Source organism: Callithrix jacchus, chromosome 5 (assembly GCF_049354715.1).
Source record: "Callithrix jacchus isolate 240 chromosome 5, calJac240_pri, whole genome shotgun sequence".
In the NCBI taxonomy this organism is placed as follows: domain Eukaryota; kingdom Metazoa; phylum Chordata; class Mammalia; order Primates; family Cebidae; genus Callithrix; species Callithrix jacchus.
The window spans coordinates 64,982,520-65,009,202 of NC_133506.1; the positions used below are offsets into that span (position 1 = coordinate 64,982,520).

The 26,683-nt window shown below is 37.1% G+C and overlaps 1 protein-coding gene and 1 pseudogene across 9 annotated transcripts in view; one reads left to right on the forward strand and one right to left on the reverse strand.

Annotated features, from left to right (window-relative positions):
• Window positions 1-1,234: 1,234 nt before the first annotated feature.
• The window catches only part of LOC100404777 (putative coiled-coil domain-containing protein 144C), a 41,309-nt gene continuing 15,860 nt past the window's right edge, over window positions 1,235-26,683 (reverse strand). The window contains exons 5-9 of one of the 9 annotated variants that reach the window (XR_013535388.1): window positions 25,447-25,642; window positions 19,444-19,489; window positions 12,928-13,027; window positions 4,835-4,892; window positions 1,235-3,876 (exon numbers count right to left, since the gene is read on the reverse strand). Coding sequence is in view for 5 of the 9 variants with exons in the window: in XM_078372384.1 (XP_078228510.1) it covers window positions 25,399-25,642 (244 nt within the window). In the remaining 4 variants the exon portion in view is untranslated. Of the gene's footprint in view, window positions 3,877-4,484; window positions 4,893-7,374; window positions 19,490-19,525; window positions 25,643-26,683 lie in introns of those variants that run through there. The other 8 variants (XR_013535389.1, XR_013535386.1, XR_013535387.1 and 5 more) reach the window with 8 other exon arrangements.
• Window positions 14,530-15,619, forward strand: LOC100404420 (ATP synthase F(0) complex subunit j, mitochondrial pseudogene; annotated as a pseudogene).

Below are 26,683 nucleotides of genomic sequence, written 5' to 3' on the forward strand. Positions count from 1 at the left end.
CCTTGTTGACCAGGATGGTCTCGATCTCTTGACCTCGTAATCCACCCGCCTCGGCTTCCCAAAGTGCTGGTATTACAGGCTTGAGCCACCGCGCCTGGCCAATTATGTATATTTATATTATATAAATATAAGATTGTGTTTATATATCTATATATAATTATATATAAGTATGGGTATATCATTATATATAAGTATATATATCATTATAATTATGATATATACTTAAATATATACCTATATATAATGACATATACAATTAATTATGTGTAATATATATGATTATATGTTTTTATATATTGTATTAATGTATCTATATATAAGTATATATAACACATATACTCATATATATACCATAACTAATATATAATAATTATGTATAATATATAGTTATATATAATATTCTTATATATATAAATATGTATTATATATAATTATACATGGCATATGTAAGAATATGGATATATAAGGAGATATACATAATTATATATATAACTACTATATTATATAGTAAGAATATATATTACTACTATATTATATGTAATTATATATATCTCCTTATGCATCCATATTCTTACATATTCCATTATATACTAGAATGGGAGGCAGGTTTTCCCTAAGCAGTTTCCAGCTTGACTTTTCCGTTTGGCTTAGTGATTCTGGGGTCTCAATATTTATTTTCCTTTTACTGTTTGAGTGTATTTTTTATAAGAACATATATACATGTGTATTATATATCCTTATATATATTATATATTCTCATATGTATTTCTTATATATATTATATATTCTTATATATAATCCATATATACATATCCTCATATATATAATACATATTATATCTAATTTAAGGATATATATATTTTTACATATATAATATATATTATATACTTCATTACTTTGTGTTTGCCCTAAGGTTTTTCCATATACATTTACAACAAATTGAACTCTACTTTCAAATAATACAAAACCATTTCATGGTAGTGTGAGTACCTCATAAAAACATAATACTAAATCCTCATACCTGTCTCTTGTATCACTGCTATATTTCAATGGAATTATGCATAAGAATATATATATTACATTATATATTCTTACATCTTTTATATTATGTAATATATAGTATAAATTATAAAATGTTATATATTGTTATGAATATATATTATGTACTATAATAAATATATATTATATATTTTATTATCTATATTATATATTGTATGATATATATCATATGTATATTTTTATATATATTATATATATACTTATGCATAATTCAATTGAAAGATAGTGGTGATACAAGAGACAGGGATGAGGATTTAGGATTATGTTTTTATGAGGTACTCACACTACCATGAAGTGGTATCATATTATTTGAAAGCAGAGTTCAATTTGTTGTAAATGTATATGGAAAACCTTGGGCCAACCCTTAAAAAAGTAAATGAAATAGAACTAATATGCTAAGAAAGGAGAGAAAATGTAGTCATAAAGAAGGCTCAATCAAAACCACAAAAGACAGAAAGGATGAAGGAGAAAAATGGAAACAAATAACAAGGGGAAAAATTTTTTAAGTAACAATTTGTTAGATAGGAGATATTAATCCCACTATATCCATAACCACTTAAATATGAATGGTCTAAATGCATTAATTAAAACACAGATATGGTCAGAGTGGTTCTAAAACAAGAATCAACTATACATTGTCTATAAGTAACCCTCTTCAATATAAAGACACCATATAGATTAAAAGTAAATGGATGGTGAGAAACATACGTTGTGCTAACACTAATCCAAAAAGAAGCAGAAGTAGGTATTAGTTTTAGACAGAGACAACTTCATAGCAAGGAAAGTTATCTGGGAAAAAGAGGGGCATTAGATAGTGATGGTGGGGTCAATTCTCTAACAAGACACAACAATTCTCCATGAATTTATACCTAACACAGTATGAAAATATGTGAGAAAAATGTTAGCAAGAACTGCCAGGAGAAGTAGAGTAATCCACCATCAGAGTGGAGACTTCAACACCCCTCTAGCAGAAGTGAATAGATCCAGCAGGCAGTTAGTAAGCACATACTCGAACTCAACAAAACACCACCAATCAAAGAAATAGAATGGACATCTACAGACCAATTCATTCACCACCAGAAGAACACACATTTCTTCTCAAATTCTCAAGGAACACATCAAGATAGACCACATTCTGGGATATAAAACACACCTAAACAAATTTTAAGGAATATAAATCGTATCACATCTGCTCTCAGACTTAAACTAGAAACCAATAACAGGGAGGTAACTGGAAAAAAGTCCCCAAATACTTAGACACTCAGCAATACACTTCTAAATAACACATGGGTAAAAGAAGAGATCTCAAGAGACATATAAAAATATTCTTAGCTAAATGAAATTAAAACACAACTTTTCAAAATTTGTGGGAGGATGCAATAGTACTTTGAGGAAAATTTATAGCACTGAATGCATATATAAGACAAAAAGAAAGTTCTTAAATCAACCATTATAATTTCCACTTTAGAAAATAGAAAAAGAAGAGGAAATAAAATCCAAAGCAAGCAGAATAAAAGAAATAATGAAATTAAGATAATTGAAATCACTAATCCTCATTTCAATCACTCTGTTGATTGAAAACAGGAAATCAACAGAGAAAATTGACAAAACCAAAAGCTAGTTATGTGAGATGATCAATAAAACCAATAAGCTATCTAAGGAAAAGGAGAGGGGACACAAATGTCTAATCTCAGAAATGAAAAAGGGAAATCACTGCATCACCTATACCCCTACTCTATGAACATTAGGTCAGTTCTGGAGATTTTTTCCTTTGATTGGTCCATGTTCCCCTGTTTCGTTGTATGCCAAGATATGCTTTGGCTGAGATTTGTCATTAAAAAAAATCAACTTTTTTCATGATTGGCTTCATACAAGGTTAAGACCTTGTCTGGACAGATCTTCCAGACAGAAAATCAACCCAGAAACATCAGTCCGAAACCTCACTGTAAAGCAAACGGGTCTAATAGATAATTCACCAGCGAGCCCGGCTATATATTTCAGAAGCTTCTCTAAACTTCCTGGGGATGCATCTTCTCTGGATGTGTGCACATATTTTTCCAATCAGTGATGTTTGCTTGTTTCTTTTTCAGCAGCTCATAATCTCTTGCTCTTTCTGGTGTCTGTATGCAGTCCTGCGGGTTTTCTGGTGCTGCTACAGGCTGCTGAGTTCTCCTTTATTCTCAGTGGCCTCCACTTATTCAAAGTAGGGGGATTCTCCTTTAGCACTCCAAGTCATGCAAGCCAGAAATCAGGCACTCAGGTAGAACCCAGAAAAGCCAGATTGTCGAACTTCTGCTCCCACTTCTCTTCTACTCCCAAGGGAGAAGCCAAGAGTTGAACATTTTCTCCTGGTTACACAAAACAGTGCCCACTTGGAGAAAGGGCTGAAATTCAACAGCTTTTCTTACCCATTCCAAGGCAGCTGTTTTTGGTTTTGCACTTGCCTGGGGTGCTGATGATTTCTGGATTTTTCATAAAGCCATTTAGGTTGCATTCAAGATGTCAGACAGAGAGGACTGCAGTCATCTGACAGTTTGACTGGGGCTGAACAGTCCACTTCCAAGATGACCCAGTCACATGGTCATTAGCTAAAAGTCTCTCAGTCCCTTTCTATGTGGATGTCCCTGCAAAGCTGCTTCAAAGTCCTCTCCACATAGCAGTTGGCTTTTCCTAGAGCAGCTGATTCCACAGGAGGTGGAAGGAGAAAAGTGTGGTACCTTTCCTTACCTCATCTCCTAACTCACAAACTGTCACATCCACTTTTTTCTATTTATTAGAAATGTGCCCCTAAATCTAGAGAAGATTTAGGCTCCACCTCTTAAAGGAAAAAAAAAATAAAATAAGGGTTAACATATTTTAAAACATACATAAAAGTCACCACAAATATTAAACTTTAGTCATAAACGTGATCCAATCTACTGTTATCCTTATATATTATCAAATGATTTACAGATCAAGAGAATGTCCAAATGCATTGGATTTTATATAGGCATTTATATTATTACTTTAACATTTATAAAGATAATCTAAAATGTGTACTTAAAAATAATTAGGCAGTTTTGGCTTCCTGTCTTCTTTTTAGTTTTCTCTGTGTCAGAAGAAAACAGTTTATAATTGTAATTAAAGCCAGTAATTAATAGAAAGACTACAGTTGGTATACCAATCTGAGGTCCACATTAAAAAATAAGCAATTATAAATAAAAAGACTACAGTTGGTATAGTAATTAGAAAAGATTAATATGTATACTGGCAAAGATGATGGTAAGGAAAGTTAATTCACAAAAATGGTAATTTAACATAAAACGGTACATGTAACATACATACTTTAAATTCAGGTATGATTAATTATACAAAATTAAAGTTTTAATTTTATTATGCATTTACATACTTATCAACTTACGCATGTCTAAACATACAAAAATATACTGCCATTAATCTTAAAAGTCTGTATATGTTTAAGAAGAATATTAATGAATTTATTCACTTTTTAAAAAGCTCATAAATGCAATAAAAGTTGTTATATAAATTCTATACAAAGAGTGAAATTATATTTTGAAATTTCTTTTATATTATGACAAAATTGTTCTGTTCTCAGATAACAGAGATTCCCTTTTAACAACAAAATAGTGTGGGAACTCTGCATTTCTGTTAAAGTCTTCATAGTTTTTGAATTTTTAAACAATATTCTAAGGTGGGTATTTAAATATTATGGCTGCTGATTATTTAAAAATATTGTTCAGAATAATTGTATTTTCTTTATGGAACTATGACTTACATTCATGTCTTGCATCATCGAATTACTATTCTTGATGTTGTCTTTGCTTTATCTGGCCCTAAATATGCAATAATAAAATCACCCATATTACTTTATGCCTGTACTATCACAGCATTTCCAAGAACAACTCTGACTTATAAATATAAGAAAATAATGAGGCTTGTTTTGGCAACCTCCAAATTTAATTAACTCAAAAATGTGAAAACTTTGATCAAATTGAAGACAGATCCCAGAGAAGAACACCAAGCTAATTTCATTTTATGCCTGTGTTCTACCAGACTTCAAAAAAGAAATCATATGTGACTTAAAATTTTAAGAGCAAAGAAAAAGAGAAAACATTTAAAAACTCATATAGGGAGGCTAACATCATCATGACTGGATACAAGGTAACTACTGAAAAAAGTTAATGTCTTTCCTTGATATATGCTATAAACAAATAGAAGAAAGAAAACTAGATAATCACAATGGGAAAAATAGCTACTGAATTCACAAACATGACATAAGAAATGTATAAGATGAGAGTCACCTATTACGGACACAAGAAGGAAGCCAGACAGGAGAATCCTGAGCAGAAAAGCACCATCAGTCTTAACGCTGCTATTCTGGCCCTGGGAACTAACAACTTGGACGTCCACTCAAGAGACCTAATCTGAAAGCTGGTAATTTCAAAGACGACAGGAGGATAATTTACAATGATGGGAAGAAACCAGCGTAAAAAGGCTGAGAATACTCAAAATCAGAACGCCTCTCCCTCTAAAGATGATCACAGTTCCACATCAACAATGGAACAAGGCTTGATGGAGAACGAGTGCATCCCAATAACAGAATCACGCTTCAGGGAATGAATAATAAGAAACTTCTGTGAGTTAAAAGAACATGTTGTAGCCCAACATAAAGAAAAAAAGAACTTTGAAAAAAGGTTTGATGAAATCCTATTGAGAATAGACAACTTAGAGAGGAATATAAGTGAATTAATGGAACTGAAGAATACAATACAGGAACTCTGAGAAGTATGCACAGGTTTAAACACTTGAATTGTTCAAGCAGAAGAAAGGATATCAGAGGTCAAAGCCCAACTTAATGAAATAAAATGAGAAGACAAGATTAGAGAAAAAAGTATAAAAAGGAAGGAGCAGTCTCCAAGAAATGTGGGACTATGGGAAAAGTTTGATAGGTGTACCTGAATGCAACGGAGAGAATGAATCCAAGCTGGAAAATACCCTTCAGGATATTATTCAGGAAAATTTTCCTAAACTAGCAAAGCAGGTCAATATTCAACCCCAGGTAATATAGAGAACATCACAAAGATATTCCTCAAGTAGAGCAACCCCAAGGCACATAATTGTTAGATTCACCAGGGTTGAAATGAAGGAGAAAATACTAAGGGCAGCCAGAGAGAAAGGTCAGGTTACCCACAAAGGGAAGCCTATCAGACTTACAGCAGATCTCTCAGAAGAAACTCTACAAGCCAGAAAAGAGTGGGGCCAATATTCAACATCCTCAAAGAACAGAACCTTCAGCCCAGAATTTCATATCCAGCCAAACTAAGCTTCACAACTGAAGGAAAAATAAAATCTTTTATGAACAAGCAAGTACTCAGAGATTTTATTACCACCAGGCCTGCTTTACAAGAGCTTCTGAAAGAAGCATTACACATAGAAAGAAACAACCAGGATTAGCCTTTCTAAAAATATACCAAAAAGTAAAGAGCACCAACATAAAGAAGAATTTACATCAACGAATGGATAAAACAGCCGGTTAACATCAAATGGCAGTAACCCTAAATTTAAATAGCTAAATCCCCCAATCAAAAGACACAGCCAAAACCCAACGGCATGTTACATTCAGACCCGTTTCACATGCAAGGATACACAAAGACTCAAAACAAAGGGATGGAGAAAGATTTACCAACCAAATGGAGAGCAAAAATAAATAAATAAATAAATAAAAAGCAGGAGTTGCAATTCTCATATCTGATAAAATAGATATTAAAGCAACAAAGATATAGAGGTAAAAGGATCAATGCAACAACAAGAGCTAACGATCCTAATACCCAGATACATAGAGACTTAGATTCAATGAGACAGAAAATTAATAAGGATATCAAGGACTTGAACTCAGATCTGGAACAAGTAAACTTAATAAATATTTATAGAGCCCTCCACTTCAAATACACAAAATATACATTCTTGTCAATACCACATCACACCTACTCATAGGTTTAAATGAAACATTGATTGACCATTATTAATACCCATTTTTTTTCAGAATAAAGGAATATTTCTGTTCACCCTCCCTCTTTCTCTTCCTCTTTCTTCCTCTCCTTTACTAATTTTTTTCTTTTCTTCTTCCAAAAAAAAGAAATCAACTTGTAAACCTCTAGATCCAGGTTGGCAATGTCTCTATCATTGCTTGATTTCCTTCTTTCCCTTCCCTCCATTCCTCCCACCCTCCCTCCCTCCCCCCTTTTTCCCTTCCTTCCTTCCTTCATCCCTTTTTTCCTCCCTCCCTTCCTCCTTCCCTCCCTTCCCACCAAAAAAAAAAAAAAAAAAGAAATATATAAGATACACTTGAAGTACTCTAGAACTTTCATCAGTCTAAATCTAAACCTAAAACCTGAATTACAAAACTTAAAAGATAGAGATGATTTTTGTCCCAAAGTCCATATCTAAAAAGACTGAAATTTTAATCAGAGGGCAATTTGTGTGTGATTTGATAAACTGTTTCAAAGTTTATATAGAAAATAAGCCCATGTGAGAATAGCTAGCCCCAGCCCATGTGAGAATAGCTAGCTTTGGCCAAAAGAGAATGACAGGGAGTGGAGGCCTGTTTCTACTGGTTATCAGAGGATAAATCCTAGAGTACTGTGCTGATACAAAACACATTCATGGCAGTAGTGGGACGGTCAGACATGACTTATACATAATAATTTCAAAGATAACAAATGGAGCATTTGAAATCAGTAGAGAATGGAATTGTTTTGAGAAAGTTAGGTATGTGGAATTTGAGAAAACCAGTAATAAACTTCAACTAACATAAAGACTTTGATGTAAAATCATTACTACAAGAAAGTAATTCTTTATATCCTTGCAGCAAGCAATGCCTTTTACTTATGACATGAAATACAAATATCCTTAAGTTTAAAAATGAACTAATTTTGCTACCTAAAAAGTAAAACCTCCCTTTAAGCAAAATATTGATAAATAATGTTAAAAGGCAAGTGGCATGCTGGAAGTATTTGCAATGTATGTATTAAAAATAGTATTTAGAATATATGTAGTTCATTCAAATTACTAAGAACTTGTAAAACGTAGTGGGAAAATGGGCAAGAATATAAATAGGAACTGCACAAAAGAAAAAGCACAAATCATGTATTCACAAATGAAAAGGTGCTTCATCTAATGGCCAAGATGTATGTTATAATATAACACAGAATTGCCCCCTCTCATTGGTATAATTTTAAAAATACATATTCAATACAGAAATTCATATGCCACTTCAGTATTTTTATGATTATTACTTTTGTTATTCTATAAACAAGTCAAAAAATTGAATAAGAAAACATATTGCAAATATTTATATGATATGGGTAGGAGAAACCTAAATAAGACCCCAAAGGCAGAAGTTTAAAAGGAAGACTAATAGGTTTATTCCTATGAGAATTTTAAAGTATTCTGTACGTTAAAAGGAATACTCAATTAGAAAGTGGAGAAAGATGGCGGAAGAGAAAGCTTCACTGATGGTAACCCCTAAAAGCAAGGACACCAACTTAACAACTATCTATGCAGGAAAAAACCCATCTTTATAAGAACCAAACACCAGGTACCAAAACTGCCTCAAAGTGTTAGAGCACCAAGCGAGCTTCAGGACTTGACCCTTGGATGGCATTTCTGGACCTGCCCTGGGCCAGGGGAGCCCACTGTTCTGAAGTATGAATCCCAGGCCAGGCAGCTTTCAACACAAGGTAACTTAAGAGACAAAGGACCTTACAGAAATATCAATGTCTGGCAGTACTCCTTGTGGCTGGGGTGGTGGCAGCTACAGATGAGGCTCCCCTGCCTTTGGAAAGGGAGGAAGAGCAGGAAGGACTGTGACTTGCAGTTTGAGGGCTAGCTCAGCCACAGTATAACAGAACAGCAGGTAGAGCTCTAACTGTTTTGACTCCAGTCCCTGACCCCCAGACAGCACTTCTGGACCTACCCAGGGTCTGGGAGAACATGCCACCTGGAAGGGAAGGATACAGGCCTGGATGGCTTTGCCACCTGCTTGTTGTAGAGCCCCAGGGCCTTGAGCAAACACATACAGTAGCCAAAGAGTAGTTAAGGCAGGCCTTGGGCAAGACCCATCACTGTGCTGGCTTCAGGTCTGACCCAATGCAGTCAAAGTGGCAGTGGCCACAGGGGTGCTTGTGTCACTTTACCCCCAGGCTTTAGGTGGCTCAGAACAGAGACCATGACTCTGTATGTTTGGAGAAAAGTAAGGGAAGAGTACAAGAGTCTCTGCTTGGTAATCAAGAGAATTATTCTGGATCTTTACCAAGATGATCAAAGTGGTACCACTGTGAGTCTACATGAATCCACAACATTACTGGCCTTGGGGTGCCTTGTAAAGATTGTGACACCCAAGACATTTCAAATATATAAAAAGTCTTCCCAAGAAGGATGGCTACAAATAAGCCCAGATAGTGAAGATTACGATAAATTCTGAACTCGATGTGCAGACACAGATGAACATCTACAAGTAAGAAGACCATGCAGGAAAACATGACCTCACCAAATGAACTAAATAAGACACCGCTCATTCTGGAGAAACAGATACATGAGCTTTCAGACACAGAATTCAAAATAGCTGTGTTGAGGAAACTCAAAGAAACTCAAGATAACACAGAGAAGGAATTCAGAATTCTATCAGATAAACTTAATAGAGAGACTGAAATAATATTTAAAAATCAAGCACAAATTCCAGAGCTGAAAAATACAGCTGGCATGCTGGAGAATGCATCAGAGTCCTTTAATAGCAGAATGGATCAAGCAGAAGAATTAGTGTGCATGAAGACACCCTATTTGAAAATATGCAGAGGATACAAAAAAACCAATGAAGTATGCCTACAGGATCTACAAAATAGCCCCAAATGATGCAAATCTAAGACTTATTGGGTTTAAAGAGAAGGTAGAGAACAAAATAGAAGTAGAACATTTATTCACAGAGATAATAACAGAGAACTTCCCCAACCTAGAGAAAGATATTACATCTAAGTACGAGAAGGCTATAGAACACCAAGATTTAACCAACAGAAGAATCTCTCAAGGCATTTAATAATCAAACTGCTGAAGATCAAAGATAAAGAAAAGATTCTAAAAGCACCAAGAGAAAAGAAACAACATATAATGGAGCTCCAAAATGTCTGGGAAAACTCAGCATAGTGTGATACTGTAATTGTGGTGTGTAAACTACTCTTATCATAAATGGAATTCCAGACTAAATAATAAACCAATCAAAAATAATAAGCACAATGTCTTTTCAAGACATAGTACAATAAAATATAAATAGAAACAACAGTTAGAAAGCATGAGGACAAAGTTAAGGCAATTGCTATAACATTTTTAAATATATACACACCCAACATGGAAACACCCACATATATACAGGGAATATTATCAGAGCTAAAGAGAGAGATGGGCCCCAATACAATAATAGCTGGAGAACTTTAATACCCCATGTTTAGCACTGGACAGATCTTCCAGACAGAACATGGACAGAAACAACAGACTGAAACTGCACTACAGAACAAATGAGTCTAATAGATATTTACAGAACATTTCACCCAAGAGCTGCAGAATACACATGCTTTACCTAAGCACATGGATAGATCATATGTTAGGTCTCAAACAAGTCTTAAAACATACAAAAACTGAAATAATATCAAGCATTTCCTTGACCACAATGAAATAAAACTAGAAATCAGTAACAGGAGAAATTTTGGAAATGATACAAACACAGGGAAATTAAACAATAAGCTCCTGAATGATCAGCGAGTCAATGAAGGAATTAAGAAGGAAATTTTAAAAATTCTTGAAACCAATAATAATGGGAAACACAGCATACCAAAACCTCTAAGATACAGCAAAAGCGCACGAGGAGGGAATTTTGTGGGTATAAGTACCCACCTCAGAAAAGGAAAAACCTTCAAAAAAACTATCTAATGATGCCTTTTTATGAACTGGAAACACAAGAGCAAAGCAAACCAAAATGGTAGAAGAAAGAATAAAGATCAGAAATAAGTGAAATTGAACTGAAAAATAACATATGAAAGATCAATGCAACAAAAAGTTGTTTTTTTGCAAAGTTAAACAAAATTGACAAGTCTTTAGCCAGACTAAGAAAAAGAGAAGATCCAAATAAATAGAAATGAAAAAGGAGACACTATAACTGATACTGTGGAAATTTAGAGGATCTTAGTGGCTATTATGAGAAACTATATGCCAATAAATTGGAAAATCTAGAAGAAATGGACAAATTGCTGGGCACAGACAACGTGACAAGATTGAATCAGGACAAAATCCAAAAGCTGAACAAACCAATAACAAGTAACAAGAGTGAAGCCATAATAAAAAGTCTTCCGGTAAAGAAAAGCCCTGGATCTGACAAATTCACTGCTGAATTCCACCAAACATTTAAAAAAGAACTAACACCAGTCCTACTCATACTATTTCAAAAAACAGAGGAAGAAGGAATTCTTCCAAACTCATTCTAGGAGGCCAGTACTACCCTGATACCAAAACCAGACAAAAACACATCAAAAAAAGAAAAACTACAGGTCAACTTCTCTGATGAATATTGACACAAAAATCCTCAAGAAAATACTAGCAAACCAGAAAGATCATCCATCATGACCAAGTGGGATTTATCCCTTTGATGCAAGGATGGTTCAACATATGCAAATCAATCAACATGATACATCATATCAACAAAATGAAGAATAAAAACCAAATGATCATTTCAATGGATGGTGAAAAAGAATTTGGTAAAATTCAACCTCCCTTCATAATAAACACCCTCAAAAACCTTGATATAGAAAGAGCATATCTCAGCATAATGAGAGCCATGTAAGACAGATCCACAGATAGCAACATACTGAATGGAGAAAAACTGAAAAAGCCTTTCTTCTAAGATCTGGAACACAACGAAGATGCACACAGTCACCACTGTTGTTCAACACGGTATTGGAAGTCCCAGCTAAAGCAATTAGACAAGAGAAAATAATAAGCAGCATCCAAATAGGAAAGAAAGAAGTCAAATGGGGAAACAATTTCTTGCAGCTTGGTGCACCGCAGCCTGCCTTATATTTACAGCCATCAAGGACTCTCCAACCAAGTGCCTGCCAGTGAAGGATATCTACAACTGGATCTTGGAACATTTTCCATGTTTTGCAAATGCACCTACTGGGTGGAATAACTCAGTGAGACACAATTTGTCATTAAATAAGTGTTTTAAGAAAGTGGACAAGGAGAGGAGTCAGAGTATTGGGCACATATACACCATGGAATATTATGCAGCCATCAAAAATGATGAGTTCGTGTCCTTTGTAGGGACATGGATGAACCTGGAGACCATCATTCTCAGCAAACTGACACAAGAACAGAAAATGAAACACCACATGTTCTCACTTATAGGTGGGTGTTGAACAATGAGAACTCATGGATGGACACAGGAAGGGGAGCACTATACACTGGGTCTGTTGGGGGGAATGGGGGAAGGACAGTGGGGGGTGGGGAGTTGGGGAGAGATAGCATGGGGAGAAGTGCCAGATATAGGTGAAGGGTAGGAAGGCAGCAAATCACACTGCCATGTGCGTATTTATGCAACTATCTTGCATGTTCTTCACATGTACCCCAAAACCTAAAATGCAATTAAAAACAAAAAACAAAAACAACGTGAACGTACCCAATGTTGCTGAACCATATACTTAAAATGGTTAAGATGGTAAATTTTATATTATGCATATTTGCCACAAGAAAAATTTAAGTTAAAAAAAAAAAAGGAAACAAAATATGTGAACAGCCCAGAAATAAAATTGCCTTATCTTTCAGAACCTGTATTTTCTGCATAAAACCTGTGCATATTCTTTTACTGCAACTGATCCTATCTTCGCATTTGCGACGTGTGCAAATTCAGATTCTAATTCAATAGCAGCTGAAAAGAAAAAGCAAGAATTATAATGATAATATTATTATTAATTTCAAGACAGGGTCTTGCTCTTTCAGCTGTGCTGGAGTGCCCTGGTGTGATCACACGCCACTGCAGTCTCTTCCTCCCAGGCTTAAGCAATTTTCCCACCTCAACCCCAAGTACTTGGAACTACAGGCATGAGCCACTGCACCTTGCAAGTTTTTGTGTTTTATGTGCGGTCAGGATTTTGTCATGTTGCCCAGGTTGCTCTAAAACTTCTGGCACCAGTGATCTGCCCACCTCAGCCTCCCAAAGTGCTGTGACTACAGGCATGAGCCAACATTCCTGGCCAAAGAATTACATTCTATATATTTCATAGGTAACTAACTGTTAAGTCAGTAAAAAAGAGTAGAGAACTTTTTCAGTGTTAATAAGAATAAAAAATATATATGACTACAATGCTAACTTATTATTAGATAATAATTTGCCAATAGTTGCACACTGAATTAGTGATCATTGCAGTTGAGTATCACAGTTTCCGGTTTTCTCATTCTTCACTCATTTATTCAACAACCATGTGCTAAGGTACTAGACTATGACAAGCCCTGGAGTTACAAGATCAAGATGATACAGTCCACCCCTCAGCAATCGTATGCTATAACCTGAAAAAGTAGACAAATAGGCAGTTTCCATGCCAAGTCATAGACACCCTGACAGGTATAAAACAGGGCACTATTAGAACATAGGAGGGACCCCTATCCCAGTTTTGTCTCGATATTGTAGGCTTTTTGGTGGAGGCATGGTTAGTGGATGCCTGAAGGACATGAAAAAAAGATTGGCAGTGAGAGCCAAGAAGCAAGCACAAAGAGCTGGAGGTGAAGGAAGAGCACCGGGGAGTTCTGTGCAGTCCAGTTTGGCTGGATGCTAGAACAAAGGGGCAGAATACAGTAAGTGGTCAGAGCTATGCCTGAGGAACTTGACAAGAACCAAATGAACATGGTTGTGTATATTCCATGAAAAGGAATTTGGAACTTTTCCTGAGGGCAAAAGTAAACCAATGACACTGTAAATGACTGGGGATTTAGTGTTAACCTCTCAAGCAACTGCTTACAAACTGTACCTGCCTCAGGTTACTAGATGAGACTGGGGTGTTTTGACCTTAAAAATCACTACCAACGGCTGGGCACGGTGGCTCATGCCTGTAATCCCAGCACTTTGGGAGGCCGAGGCTGGCCGATCACCTGAGGTCAGGAGCTCGAGACCAGCCTGACCAACATAGAGAAACACCATCTCTACTAAACATACAAAATTAGCTAGGGTGGTGGTGCATTTCTATAATCCCAGCTACTTGGGAGGCTGAGGCAAAAGAATTGCTTGAACCCCAGAGGCAGAGGTTGTGGTGAGCCAAGATTGCACTCCAGCCTGGCAACAAGAGCAAAACTCCGTATACTAAATAAATAAATAGATGCCTTTCTGAGTTGGCTGTGGGTTTGGGGTGCTCCCTGAGCCATCTGTCCTGTTCCAAGATGCTCCAAAGAATTATGAAAAATATGTGACTCCCCATGAAGCCCACTATACCCAAGTTTACCAGGAGATTTGGGTAGGAAGGGGGCTGATGGGCTTCATCATTTATAAAATCCTGGCTGCTGATAAAAGAAGCAAGGCTGCAAAAGCTTCAGCTGCTGCTCATGGTCATCAGTAACCAGCTTTACTTGGAGTACACGTGAAAGAAAATGTCAGTCTGCCTGTAAATTTGAGCAAGCTGTGTTAGATGGGGAGCGTGGAACATCACTGTACACTCATTTCAACTGTTTTTTCATGGCATGAATGAATGCATCTGTGAGATGCACAAAAAAAGAGAAGTGGGGAAAGATCTAAAATCTACACCCTATTGTCAAAGTTAAAAGAGCTAGAGGAGCAAGATCAAATTCAAAACCTAGCAGAAGACAAGAAATAACTAAGATCAGAGAAGAACTGAAGGAGACAGTGACACAAAAATGCCCTTCAAAAAATCAGTAAATTCAGCAGCTGTTTTTTTTTAAAAGATCAACAAAATAGATAGACTGCCAGTCAAACTAAAAAGAGAGAGAGAGAGAGAGAGGAAAATTGAATAGATGCAATTAAAAATGACAAAGGGGATATCACCATTGATTCCACAGAAATACAAACTACCATCAGAGATTACTACAAACACCTCTATGCACATAACAGTAAATCCAGAAGATCTGGATAAATTTCTAGACACTTACACCCTCCCAAGACTAAACCAGGAAGAAGTTGAATCCCTGAATAGACTAATAACAAGGTCTGATGCTGAGGCAGCAATTAATAGCCTATCAACCAAAAAAACCCAGGTCCAGATGGGTTCACAGCCAAATTCTACCACACTACCACACATACAAAGAGGAGCTGGTATCATTCCTGTTGAAACTGTTCCAAACAATACAAAAAGAGGGAATCCTCCCTTATGGGGATCGCCCCTGCGAGAGGCTAACACTTTGGCCTCCGCCATTAGGTGAGCTTGATTCCTTACACATTTTCCCTGGCTGGAGGCTGTCAAGCTATGAGAAAGAGGAAATTAAGAAGAGAATGAAAGAGGAAATTGAGAATGATTAAGCAGGACACTATTTTCAGCTTTCTTGGCTGATGAGATAATGGCTAGGTGAAAGCCGAGTGGTCTCACAGGCATTGTGTTCCCCTTTTTCTGGCTCCTGATCTAAGCCTGTTTTATGACTTTGTTTACCGGGCATTGTTTCAGCCTGGCGACCTCCCCTGCAGTCCTTGTCTCTTGCAGATGCATGATTTACTACTGGGCTTGTGACTTCTAGATAATTGAAGATTGCTATCCGAGTTACTGGTTGACATTATTTATAATCAGCATCACCTATTTCCCCCTTGATTCTTTAAATCAGTATTTGTTCCCTTTGACAGTTCCTCAGAATCATCCCTCAGGAATTTTCTGTTCCTTTTATTGTTTGAGTAATGATCTGCATTGAGGTAATGATGTTAAAGAGAAAACTATATAATGGAATCTACTGCACAAATAAAGTCGCTGTTTGGGCACTGCTGTTCAGGCGCTGCCTAATCAGTCCTCCAGACCCCGTCTCTCTCTCTCTGTGTCTCCTTTTTTTCCATGCACACTCTCTTCCAGGTTTGGGACCCTCTCACTGGACGAGATTCCCAGGATCGCATTCAGTTCACAACACTCCCTAACTCATTTTCTGAGACCAACATCATTTTCATACCAAAACCTGGCAGAGACACAACTAAAAAAGAAAATTTCAGGCCAATATCCATGATTAACATCGATGCAAAAATTTTCAATAAAATACTGGCAAGGCAACTGCAACAGCACATCAAAAAGCTTATCCATCATGATCAAGTAGTCTTCATCCTGGAGATGCAAGTCGGTTCAGTATATACAAATCTATAAATTTAATGAATCACATAAACAGAACCAAAGACAAAAACCACATGATTATCTCAATAGATGCAGAGAAGGCCTTCCATAAAATTCAACAGCCCTTTACACTAAAAACTCTTAATAAACTAGGTAATGATGGAATGTATCTCAAAATAATAAAAGCTATTTATGACAAACCCATAACCAATATTATACTGAATGGGCAAAAACTGGAAGCATCCCCTTTGAAAACTGGCACTACACAAGGGTGCCCTCTCTCACCACTTCGATTCAACATAGTATCGGAAGTTCTAGCCAGAGCAGTCAGTCAAGAAAAAGAAATAAAGGGTATTCAATTAGGAAACAAGGAAGTCAAATTGTCTCTACTGGCAGATGACATGATTGTATATTTAGAAGACCCCATCACCTCAGCCCAAAATCTCCTGAAACTGATAAGCAACTTCAGCAAAGTCTCAGGATACAAAATCAATGTGAAAAATCATAAGCATTCCTATACACCAATAACAGACTTAAAGAGGGCCAAATCATGAGCAAACTCCCATTCACAATTGCTACGAGAATAAAATACCTAGAAATACAACTAACAAAGGATGTAAAGGACCTCTTCAAGGAAAACTACAAACCACTGCTCAAGGAAATAAGAGAGGATGGAAAAACATTCCATGCTCATGGTTAGGAAGAATCAATATTGTGAAAATGGTCATACTGCCCAAAGTAATTTATAGATTCAATGCTATCCCCATCAAGCTACAGTGACCTTCTTCACAGAACTGAAAAAAACCACCTTAAACTGCGTATGGAACCAAAAAACAGCCTGTATAGCCAAGACAATCCTAAGCAAAAAGAACAAAGCTGGAGGCATCACGCTACCTGACTTCAAACTATACTACAAGGCTACAGTAATCAAAACAGCATGGTACTGGTACCAAAACAAAGATATAGACCAATGGAACAGAACAGTGGCCTCAGAAGTAATGCCACACATCTACAATCATCTGATCTTTGACAAACTGGACAAAAACAAGCAACAGGGAAAGGATTCCCTATTTAACAAGTGGTGTTGGGAAAACTGGCTAGCCATGTGCAGAAGGCTGAAACTGGACCCCTTCCTTACACCTTATACAAAAATTAACTCCAGATGGATTAAAGAGTTAAACTAACTAACTCTAGAGAGTTAGTTCTTAACTCTTTAAGAACTAACACTATAAAGACCCTAGAAGAAAACCTAGGCAATATCATTCAGGACATAGGCATAGGCAAGGACTTCATGACTAACACCAAAAGCAATGGCAACAAAAGCCAAAACTGACAAATGAGATCTAATTAAACTTAAGAGCTTCTGCACAGCAAAAGAAACAATCATTAGAGTGAACCACCAAACAACAAAATGGGAAAAAATTTCAGCAAGCTACCCATCTGACGAAGGGTTAATATCCAGAATCTACAAAGAACTAAAACAGATATACAACAAAAAATACCAAACCATCAAAAAGTGGGCAAAAGATATGAACAGACACTTTTCAAAAGAAGACATTTATGTGGTCAAAAAACACATGAAAAAATGCTCATCATCACTGGTCTTTAGAGAAATGAAAATCAAAACCACATTGAGATACCATCTCATGCCAGTTAGAATGGCGATTATTAAAAAATCTGGAGACAGATGCTGGAGAGGATATGGAGAAATAGGAACACTTTTACACTGCTGGTGGAAGTGTAAATTAATTTAACCATTGTGGAAGACAGTGTGGCAATTCCTCAAGATCTAGAAATAGAAATTCCATTTGACCCAGCAATCCCATTACTGGATATGTACCTGAAGGATTATAAATCATTGTAACATAAAGACACATGCACATGTATGTTTATTGTGGCACTGTTTACAATAACAAAGACTTGGAACCAACCCAAATGCCCATCAATGATAGACTGGGTAAAGAAAATGTGGCATATATACACCATGGAATACCATGCAGCCATAAAAAATGATGAGTTCATGTCATTTGCAGGGACACAGTCAAATCTCGAAAACATCATTCTCAGCAAACTGACACAAAAACAGAAAACCAAACACCAAATGTTCACTCATAAGTGGGAGTTGAACAGTGAGAACACATGGACACAGGGAGGTGAAGATCACACACCAGGGCCCGTTGTGGAACAGGGGACTCGGGGAGGTGTAGCAGCGGGTGGGGAGATTGGGGAGAGATAACATTAGAAATACCGAATTAGGTGATGAGTGGGATGGAGGCAGCGAACCACCATGGCATATGTATACCTATGTAACAATCCTGCAAGATCTGCACATGTACCCTAGAACTTAAAGTACAATTAAAAAAAAGAAAGAAAAGAAAAAAGAAAAAAAATCACTACAATAACCCTGAGAACTTGATGATGCCTTTGTTTTCTGAGGATGGTTTCTGTGTGCTGGCTGACAGTCCCATAGGGATGGCAAAAAAAAAGTGTAGAGCCTGACTTCTTGAGCTTCTTTTTCAAGCTATGGAAGGTGATAATTCATGAGGCATAAGTATGCTCTTCAATATACATGTTCGAGTTTTCACATCTTTCATTAGATGTGTGTAAGAAGAAATATTTAATGTAGTACCTATTAATCGAAGAATGAAAAGGGATGTCATTTGCAGTTTATTTCACACATATATTACTTAATCTAAATTTAATTTATACATTTTGGTAATGGCCAGCTGCGGTGGCTCATGCCTGTAATCCCAGCACTTTGGGAGGCCAAGGCCAGTGGATCATGAAGTCAGGAGTTCAGGACCAGCCTGGTCAAGATGGTGAAACCCTGTCTCTACTAAAAATACAAAAACTGGCCAGGCATAGTGGCAGGCACCTGTAATCCCAGCTACTTGGGAGGCTGAGGCAAGAGAATTGCCTGAACCCGGGCAGCAGAGTTTGCAGTGAGCTGAGATTGTGCCATTGCACTCCAGCCTGGGCAATAGGGTGAGGATTTTTTTCTGTCTTGGAAAAAAAATTTTTTTTTTTTTGGGTAACTTACCTGTTACCCCTGCTTAATGTATTTCTTTTTCCAGCTTCTGCTGCATCTGAAATAAGTCAAATATTATTTATAATGTTTAAGAAGAGACCTTATTATGGTAAGAAGTATCAATTACAAAATGTGGCCTTTATATAATACTTTCAGAGACTAGACCTAACTTCAAGATTGCTTTTAAAAAAATCACATAAATTCATATTTTAAGTTTAGGTAAAGGAGAACATATATGTGTTATGCTGTTTAATCTCATAAAAGCACAATTAATATTGGTCTGTTGGACAATGTCATTTCAAAAATGTGAGGTTTTCCCTTATTAGTACGGAGGTTAAACAATTCAACTCATATTTTGCAATGAGTGCATTACTTTCCCATTCTTATCAAAACTCTGCCCTTCATAAAAGTCTAATCAGTTTTTCACTTTAAATGAACTCTCCATTCTCCACTTGTACAAAATAATAATTTTAACGTACATCCTTTACTAGTAATTCAGCACAGAATCTTTAATACACGGTTGAAAAAAGTGTCGTTGTGATGGCATGTGAATATACTTCATTGGCAAAAGATTAAAAATATTATACTATTATGGTTAACATTTTTTTATTCATATGGACAAAAAGATTTCAGAAAATTTACATGAAAACAAGAATAAAAATAGGTTAGAGCCAGTTTTCAATCTTAGTTTCATTGACTCGTTCGTGTCTAGAATTAGAAACTAGGAAAACCATACAGTTATTTAACTGCAACTTGGATTTTGCAACTTTGGTTTCTTTTCAGAAATTAGTACCCATTTTTGAAGCATCTGACAAGTTATAGTTATCTACTTAATTATGAAAGGCGTGGGAATATTTCAAACTTATTGTCAGTGTCTCTATCTAGAGTGCTCTCATTTAAATCTTTTGTAGAATAGGCACTCTCTCATTAAAGGCCCAGAAAGGGTCTGAGATGGTTTGTGGCGAGAATGATAATGATATCTAATGCCTTTATAAATTTTAGGTGTCAATTTTTTTTTTGACTAACAGGTTAACCAATATTTTGAGCCTCCTTTCCATAACATTTCTGTGACAAAAAACATTATAAATAGGCTTTACAGAGTAAGTAACATTGTGACACGGTAAAAGCCCCGTGAAACTGCATACCTCAACTATACCTCGGCTTTCTGTTGAAACTGCTCTCTGTAACCCTGATGTGACAGGCGAGCAGCCCAAACCCACGCCATGTTGGCCCCTGCAACTTGTAATAAGTAACTAAGGTCTGTAATTTCCACCCTACCCAGACGATGTGTAAACTAATGCTTAACTTCCATGAACCACTTAAGTAACAATCGGAATGTCCGAAGCCCCTCACCCTCACCCCTGCCCAGGAGGTGGTTTACAGAATGTCCAAAGTCCACTGGCCCTGGGAACGTCCAAAGCCCCTCGTCCCCTTCCCTGCCCAGGAGGTGGTTTATGGGCATAAAAGGTCTTGACACCCTCCTTTCGGGGCCACGGGTTGAAGAGACGTGAGTCCTCCTCCGTGGCCACCAGCAACAAAGACCCTGCAATTTGGCATACTTTTGTCTTGGCGTTAACTTTCTGTTGTCGCTCTGGTATAACAACATGACAACAGCATTACCAGCCAGGCCTTATAAAAGAAGTAACTCAATACCAGATAAAGGGGGAGCCTTTCTTCAAAGAATCCCTAGATATTGCCACCCATAAGCAGTATGTAAAAGTACATTTTTACATGACTCAAACTAAGACACTACTACTGTAAAGTTATCTTTTCTCCAAAAAACTCTTCTGCTAAATCTTACCAGTGTAATAGATTGTATTATTTCTTTCTACCCCATTCACAAATACTTTCGTACTACCTCAATTTGGTTAACATAAAAATGAGATACTCTCCTTAACAAATTGCTTACTTTTATACTGAAGAAATCGCAACTCTGTAGGGAAGAATACTTCTGTATAACAACTTTAAATAAAGGTCATTTTATATTCAAACTCTTAGAAATAAGTACATGGTAGAAGTCTCTGCCCCTTTCCACTCCCGGAGTGGCTTCCCCCTGCACCAATTCTCTTCCAGCCTTTCCCTGACCCTTGACTATTTCACCACATAAATGACAGTGGAGGGCAACAGCCTTTGGGAAAGAGATCCCAGGTCAGATGTGAAAGCAGAGGGAAAAGGGACAGACCCAGGACACAGGTAGGGAGTGCCTCTGGGACCCAAAAGCTTAGGAAAGGGGTCTTGAGTGTTGATGACTCGGGTTTTTTCCTGGCCAGTGAAAGGCTCCCAAAAATTGAGAAAAAATAGTTCCTCAAAAATCTTCCCTTGCATCTGATCTGCTTTTTATACTCTCTCATCACCATCTTGTAAAATGATACATTACCTCACTTTTCTGGTAAGTACTGTGAACAGAAAAAATATCTTGGGCCTCAAAATAACTAAGCTAAAAGGAAAACTTAAGCTGGAAATTGCTTAGTGAAAACCTGCCTCCCATTCTATTCAAAGTTATCTCTCTGCTCACTGAGATAAATGCATATCTGACTGTCTCCTTCGGAAAAGCAAATCAGAAACTCAAAAGAATGCCACTGTTTGTCTCTCACCTATCTGGAAGGAAGCCCCCTCCCAACTTCCAGTCTTCCTCCCTTTGCTTCAAGTTGTCCCACCTTTCCAGACTGAACCAATGTACTTCTTACATATATTAATTGATGTCCCCTGTCTCCCTAAAATGTATAAAAACAAGATGTGCCCCAACCACCTTGGATACATGTCGTCAAGATTTCCTGAGGCTGTGTCATGGCATGTATTCTCAACTTTGGCAAAACAAACTTTCTCAATTAACTGAGGCCTGTCTCAAATTGTGGGGGTTCACAGTACTAATGAGAACATTATATCGGCATCATGCTTAACAATTTACAGATATATTTAACATTCATTTTCCTTTTGTACCCAGTGGTACAATTTCATGACTGAAGCATCTGGATGCTAATCATCTTATTTGTTTTTCAGAAAAAGAAAACCTAAGCAAATAATATGATTAAAAACCTCAGCTAGCTGGGCTCCTGAAATCTACGTATTAAAACAGTAATTTAATGCATTGCCTTTTAAGCTATTTGGCTGCAATGCTGCCTAAGAAACCACAGATTTGCTCTTCTGTGATATGTTAGAACATGAAATAGCCAGGTAAACACAACAGGGTCAAGGCCTCATTCCATGTGGGCCTATGCTAATTTTCTGTGCATTTAGGAGATCATAAAAACACCAAAACTAAGACAGGCATGGTGGCTCACACCTGTAATCCCTGGACTTTGGGAGGCTGAGGCAGGCAGATCACGAGGTCAGGAGTTCAACACCAACCTGGCAAATATAATGAAACCCCATCTCCACTAAAAATACAAAAATTAGCTGAGTGTGGTGGTACATACCTATAATCCCAGCTGCTTGGGAGGCTGAGGCAGGAGAATCGCTTGAACCCAGGAGACAGAGGTTGCAGTGAACCAAGATTGCACCACTGCACTCCACCCTGGGCAACAGAGCACGACTCCATCTCAAAAAAAAAAAACCAAAAACCCAACAGTCTGGGCATAGTGGCTCACACCTGTAATCCAAGCACTTTGGAGGCCAAGATGGGTGGATCACCTGAGATCAGGAGTTCAAGACCAGCCTGACCAACATAGTGAAACCCTGTCTTATAAAAAAACCAAAACAAAAACCAATAAACAAAATAACAACAACAAAACCACTGAAACTATAAGCCAATGTGCATTGACTGAAATTTAAAAAATAAAAATAAACACAAAGAAAACTATTAATTTTTGTTCATACAAATGTTTTATGGATTTTTTAATTTTTATAAGAGGCAGAATCTTGCTATATTGCCCAGGCTGGAGTGCTACAGTGTTACAGAACAATCATTACACACTGAAGCCTTGAACTCTTGGGCTCAAGTGATCTATCTGCCCTCAGCCTCAGGTGTAGCTGGGATTACAGGTGTGTGCCACTGTGCTCAGCTTTTATAATTTTCCTCCAGTTGAAAAATGGACAAATGTTAGACAAATACCTTAATCTGAGTTAAGCATAGTTGAACTCCTTTTTTTCTTTACCAATTCTATAATTGACACAGCTTGTCATTCTTGGATCCATTTTGAAATCCTCAGAAATAGACTTACTCTGAGTGAAACTGTTGCAGTCAAGTGAGCATAGAAAGCCAACACCAAGACAAAAGTATGCCAGATTGCAGGGTCTTTATTGCCGGCGGCCACAGAGGACTCACATCTCTCCAACCCGTGGCCCTGAAAGCAGGGTGTCAAGACCTTTTATACCTGTACAACCACCTCAGAAGTGAGGGTGAGGGGCGTGGGTGGGGGTGAGAGGCTTCAGACATTCTGAGGGCTAGTAGATTCTATAAATCACCTCCTGGGCGGAGATGAGGGTGAGGGGCTCCAGACACTCCGAGGGCCAGGGGACTTCTGACATTCTGATTGTTACTTAAGCAGTTCACAAAAGTCAAGATAAGCATTTGTCTACACATTGCCTGCATAGCATGGAAATTACAAGTCACAGGGGCCAAGATAACGTGGGTTTGGACTGCTTGCTTGTCACATTTGGGTTACAGAGAGCAGTTTCAATGGAAAGCTGAGGTATGATTGAGGTATGCAGTTTTATAGGGCTTTACCATGTCACAAAACACGTGGTTGAACTAAAATGTTCCTGTTACTGATCCAGGACAGATGTCCATGTGCAGCTTTACATGGCATTTGGGGTAGAAAGAATAGAATTGATTCTGTTTGGTCACATTTGCTACTGAAGGACTCAAGACATCACTGCCATCTTAGTCATCAAGTTATGGCTAGGTAGAGAGACATAACTGAGCTTTACTTTAAAAATTCAGATATTTGTTTATTTCAGAATCATTGTACAATTGCATAGTAATAGATACATTTTACAAAAATGGAGATTAAAACGCTGTAAGAGCAATAGCAATGACAGGTGTACTCGTAAAAAAATCACAAATCTTTTAACTTAAAGAACAGAGATTAATCAAGTGTTGCAGGTTTATACAACATATTAAAAGTTTTCACATTGGATCTTTTTGAATAATAAACATCAATGTATGGTTAGTGTGTGGATACCAATCATTCACATATGATGAGGGGTAGAAAACCTGAGATTGAAGCAGGAATGGCCTCGAGAAACAAACCTCTCAAACACCGAACTGCGAAGGAAGAGGTATTTATTATTATTATTGTTATTATTACGGCTGGGAGCCAGGTGACAATTTGTCTAAATGACCACACTCTCCTAACAAAGAGAAGCTCTGCCTTAATATAGGCTTATACTCCAGATATTACACATGAAAGAATCTTAGGTTTCCAGCCTTAGAAATTACCAGTGAAAGGGTCTTGGGTTTACAGTTTTAGAAAGCACATATGAAAGGGTCTTGGTCGATGAAGGAGTGAGATGGGGTTTTGATCTTGTTTAAGTAAAAGCAATGTCTTCTGGAGACATTCCCCCACAACACGCCTGCTATTTACAGGAACGTGATTTAGGAGGCCAGTCGGCCATCCATTTTTTCTAATGAAATGCAGTGTGGAGCTCAAGGGGAAGGTGATCCTAGATGCCTGGGTCTCCTTGTCATGATGATGCAGAAAAACTCTCAAAGTGACCCCAAGCACACTAAATCCTTTAAAAGTGAACCCCAGGCAAACATAAAATCAATTAGCAAGACCACGCACATCAAAGTATACCTTTGTTAAAATCTAACTTAATTGTGGTTTTAAAAGAAATTTAAAATGTGTCAGTTTGGTTACTGAATCAAGTTAACAAAGGAGTAATCTCCTGTGAATGAGAGCTCCGGGGATTCAAAAATCACTAAAATTTCTGTCTCCTCTTTATGAACAGAGATAATTATTACCTTTGCTTACCACACACAACACAATTAAACAACTGAGTATTTCAGCAAGTAACATGCCAGAATTATAACAGAAATCTAAACACCAAAGGAAAAAAGATAATATAACTAACCCTCAACATGAAGCTCTCCATGCTCTCATCTGAAGACCTGCTTTCTCTTCCAATATGTCTTCTGTTGAGACCTTCACTAAGATTTCCAACAGGTGACACTAGGAATGGCCTTGTAGTAGAAGCAGTGGCTGGATATCTGGTCTTCTCTTTCTCCGCAGTAAGCTGGGCACTGACCTCTGCTGTCATCTCCATGGTTCTATGAAGGTTACAAAAGACAAATGCTTAGTATTTCATTTTTTCCTAAATGATTCCTAAATGACTTCAAGTCTTCCAGAAGTTGCCATAAGAGTAAATGGAATATACTGTAAGCCATATTTTAACTCTGAAAATGTGTTAGAGCACGCCTACTGTATCCAGTTATAGTTTTAACATTGGTCTAAAGAAGTACATCTATTTCTAGGGGGAACAACTACTTGTTTGTTGGAAATCCCCCTAGAAATCATGTTGTACTCCTTAAATATATACAATAAATCATGTTGTACTCTTTAAATATATACAATTAAAAAGCTAAAAGAAAAAAATAAAAGCTAGAAATACTTGTATTTAATAAACTAGTTAGAGTTTTTTTTAAAAATTATCAATCAAAGACATTTTCAAGCAATTGTTTTTACTGCCCTTGTACATTTCACCCATTATCTGGAAAAAATTTGAGCATTTGGCATTGAGGAATCATTCAAGGAGACTTTTCCTAGGGGAGAATAAGATAGCTGAGATCAAAGAGAGCTAAAGCAGCATCTATGACAATCAGCTCCTAACACTGTGGCCCACACATCAGAGGTGGGGTCTGCCCTTTCTGTCTTCCACACACCCCCTCAGGCTGTCCAAGGTGCTTTTTTTTTTTAATCACTTAGTAAGTGATACGTCCCTTCAACCCTATGTTAATCATTCTGTACTTCACAAGTGTGTCTTTACGTGGAGTGTAAAAACTACACAGGACGCTTCTTCTCAAGGCGCCCTCTAATGATCACAGTCAAGCAAAGGGAATTTACTCAGTGCCGGAATGTGCCCAGAGTCGTTGTACTTGACCCAAGGTTTCAGTTGCCATCTTCCAAAAATTAATTAAATTCATTAATATTTTGAATTAAGGGAATACTGACAATTTTTATCATGATATCACTGTCTAAATTACGAAGCTTCACAAATATTTAGCTGAAACCCCAATAGATCGGGTTAACTATACAAGAATATTAAGGGGTTGGGGGGAGCCACATAAAACCAAAAACAGGAGTGACATGAA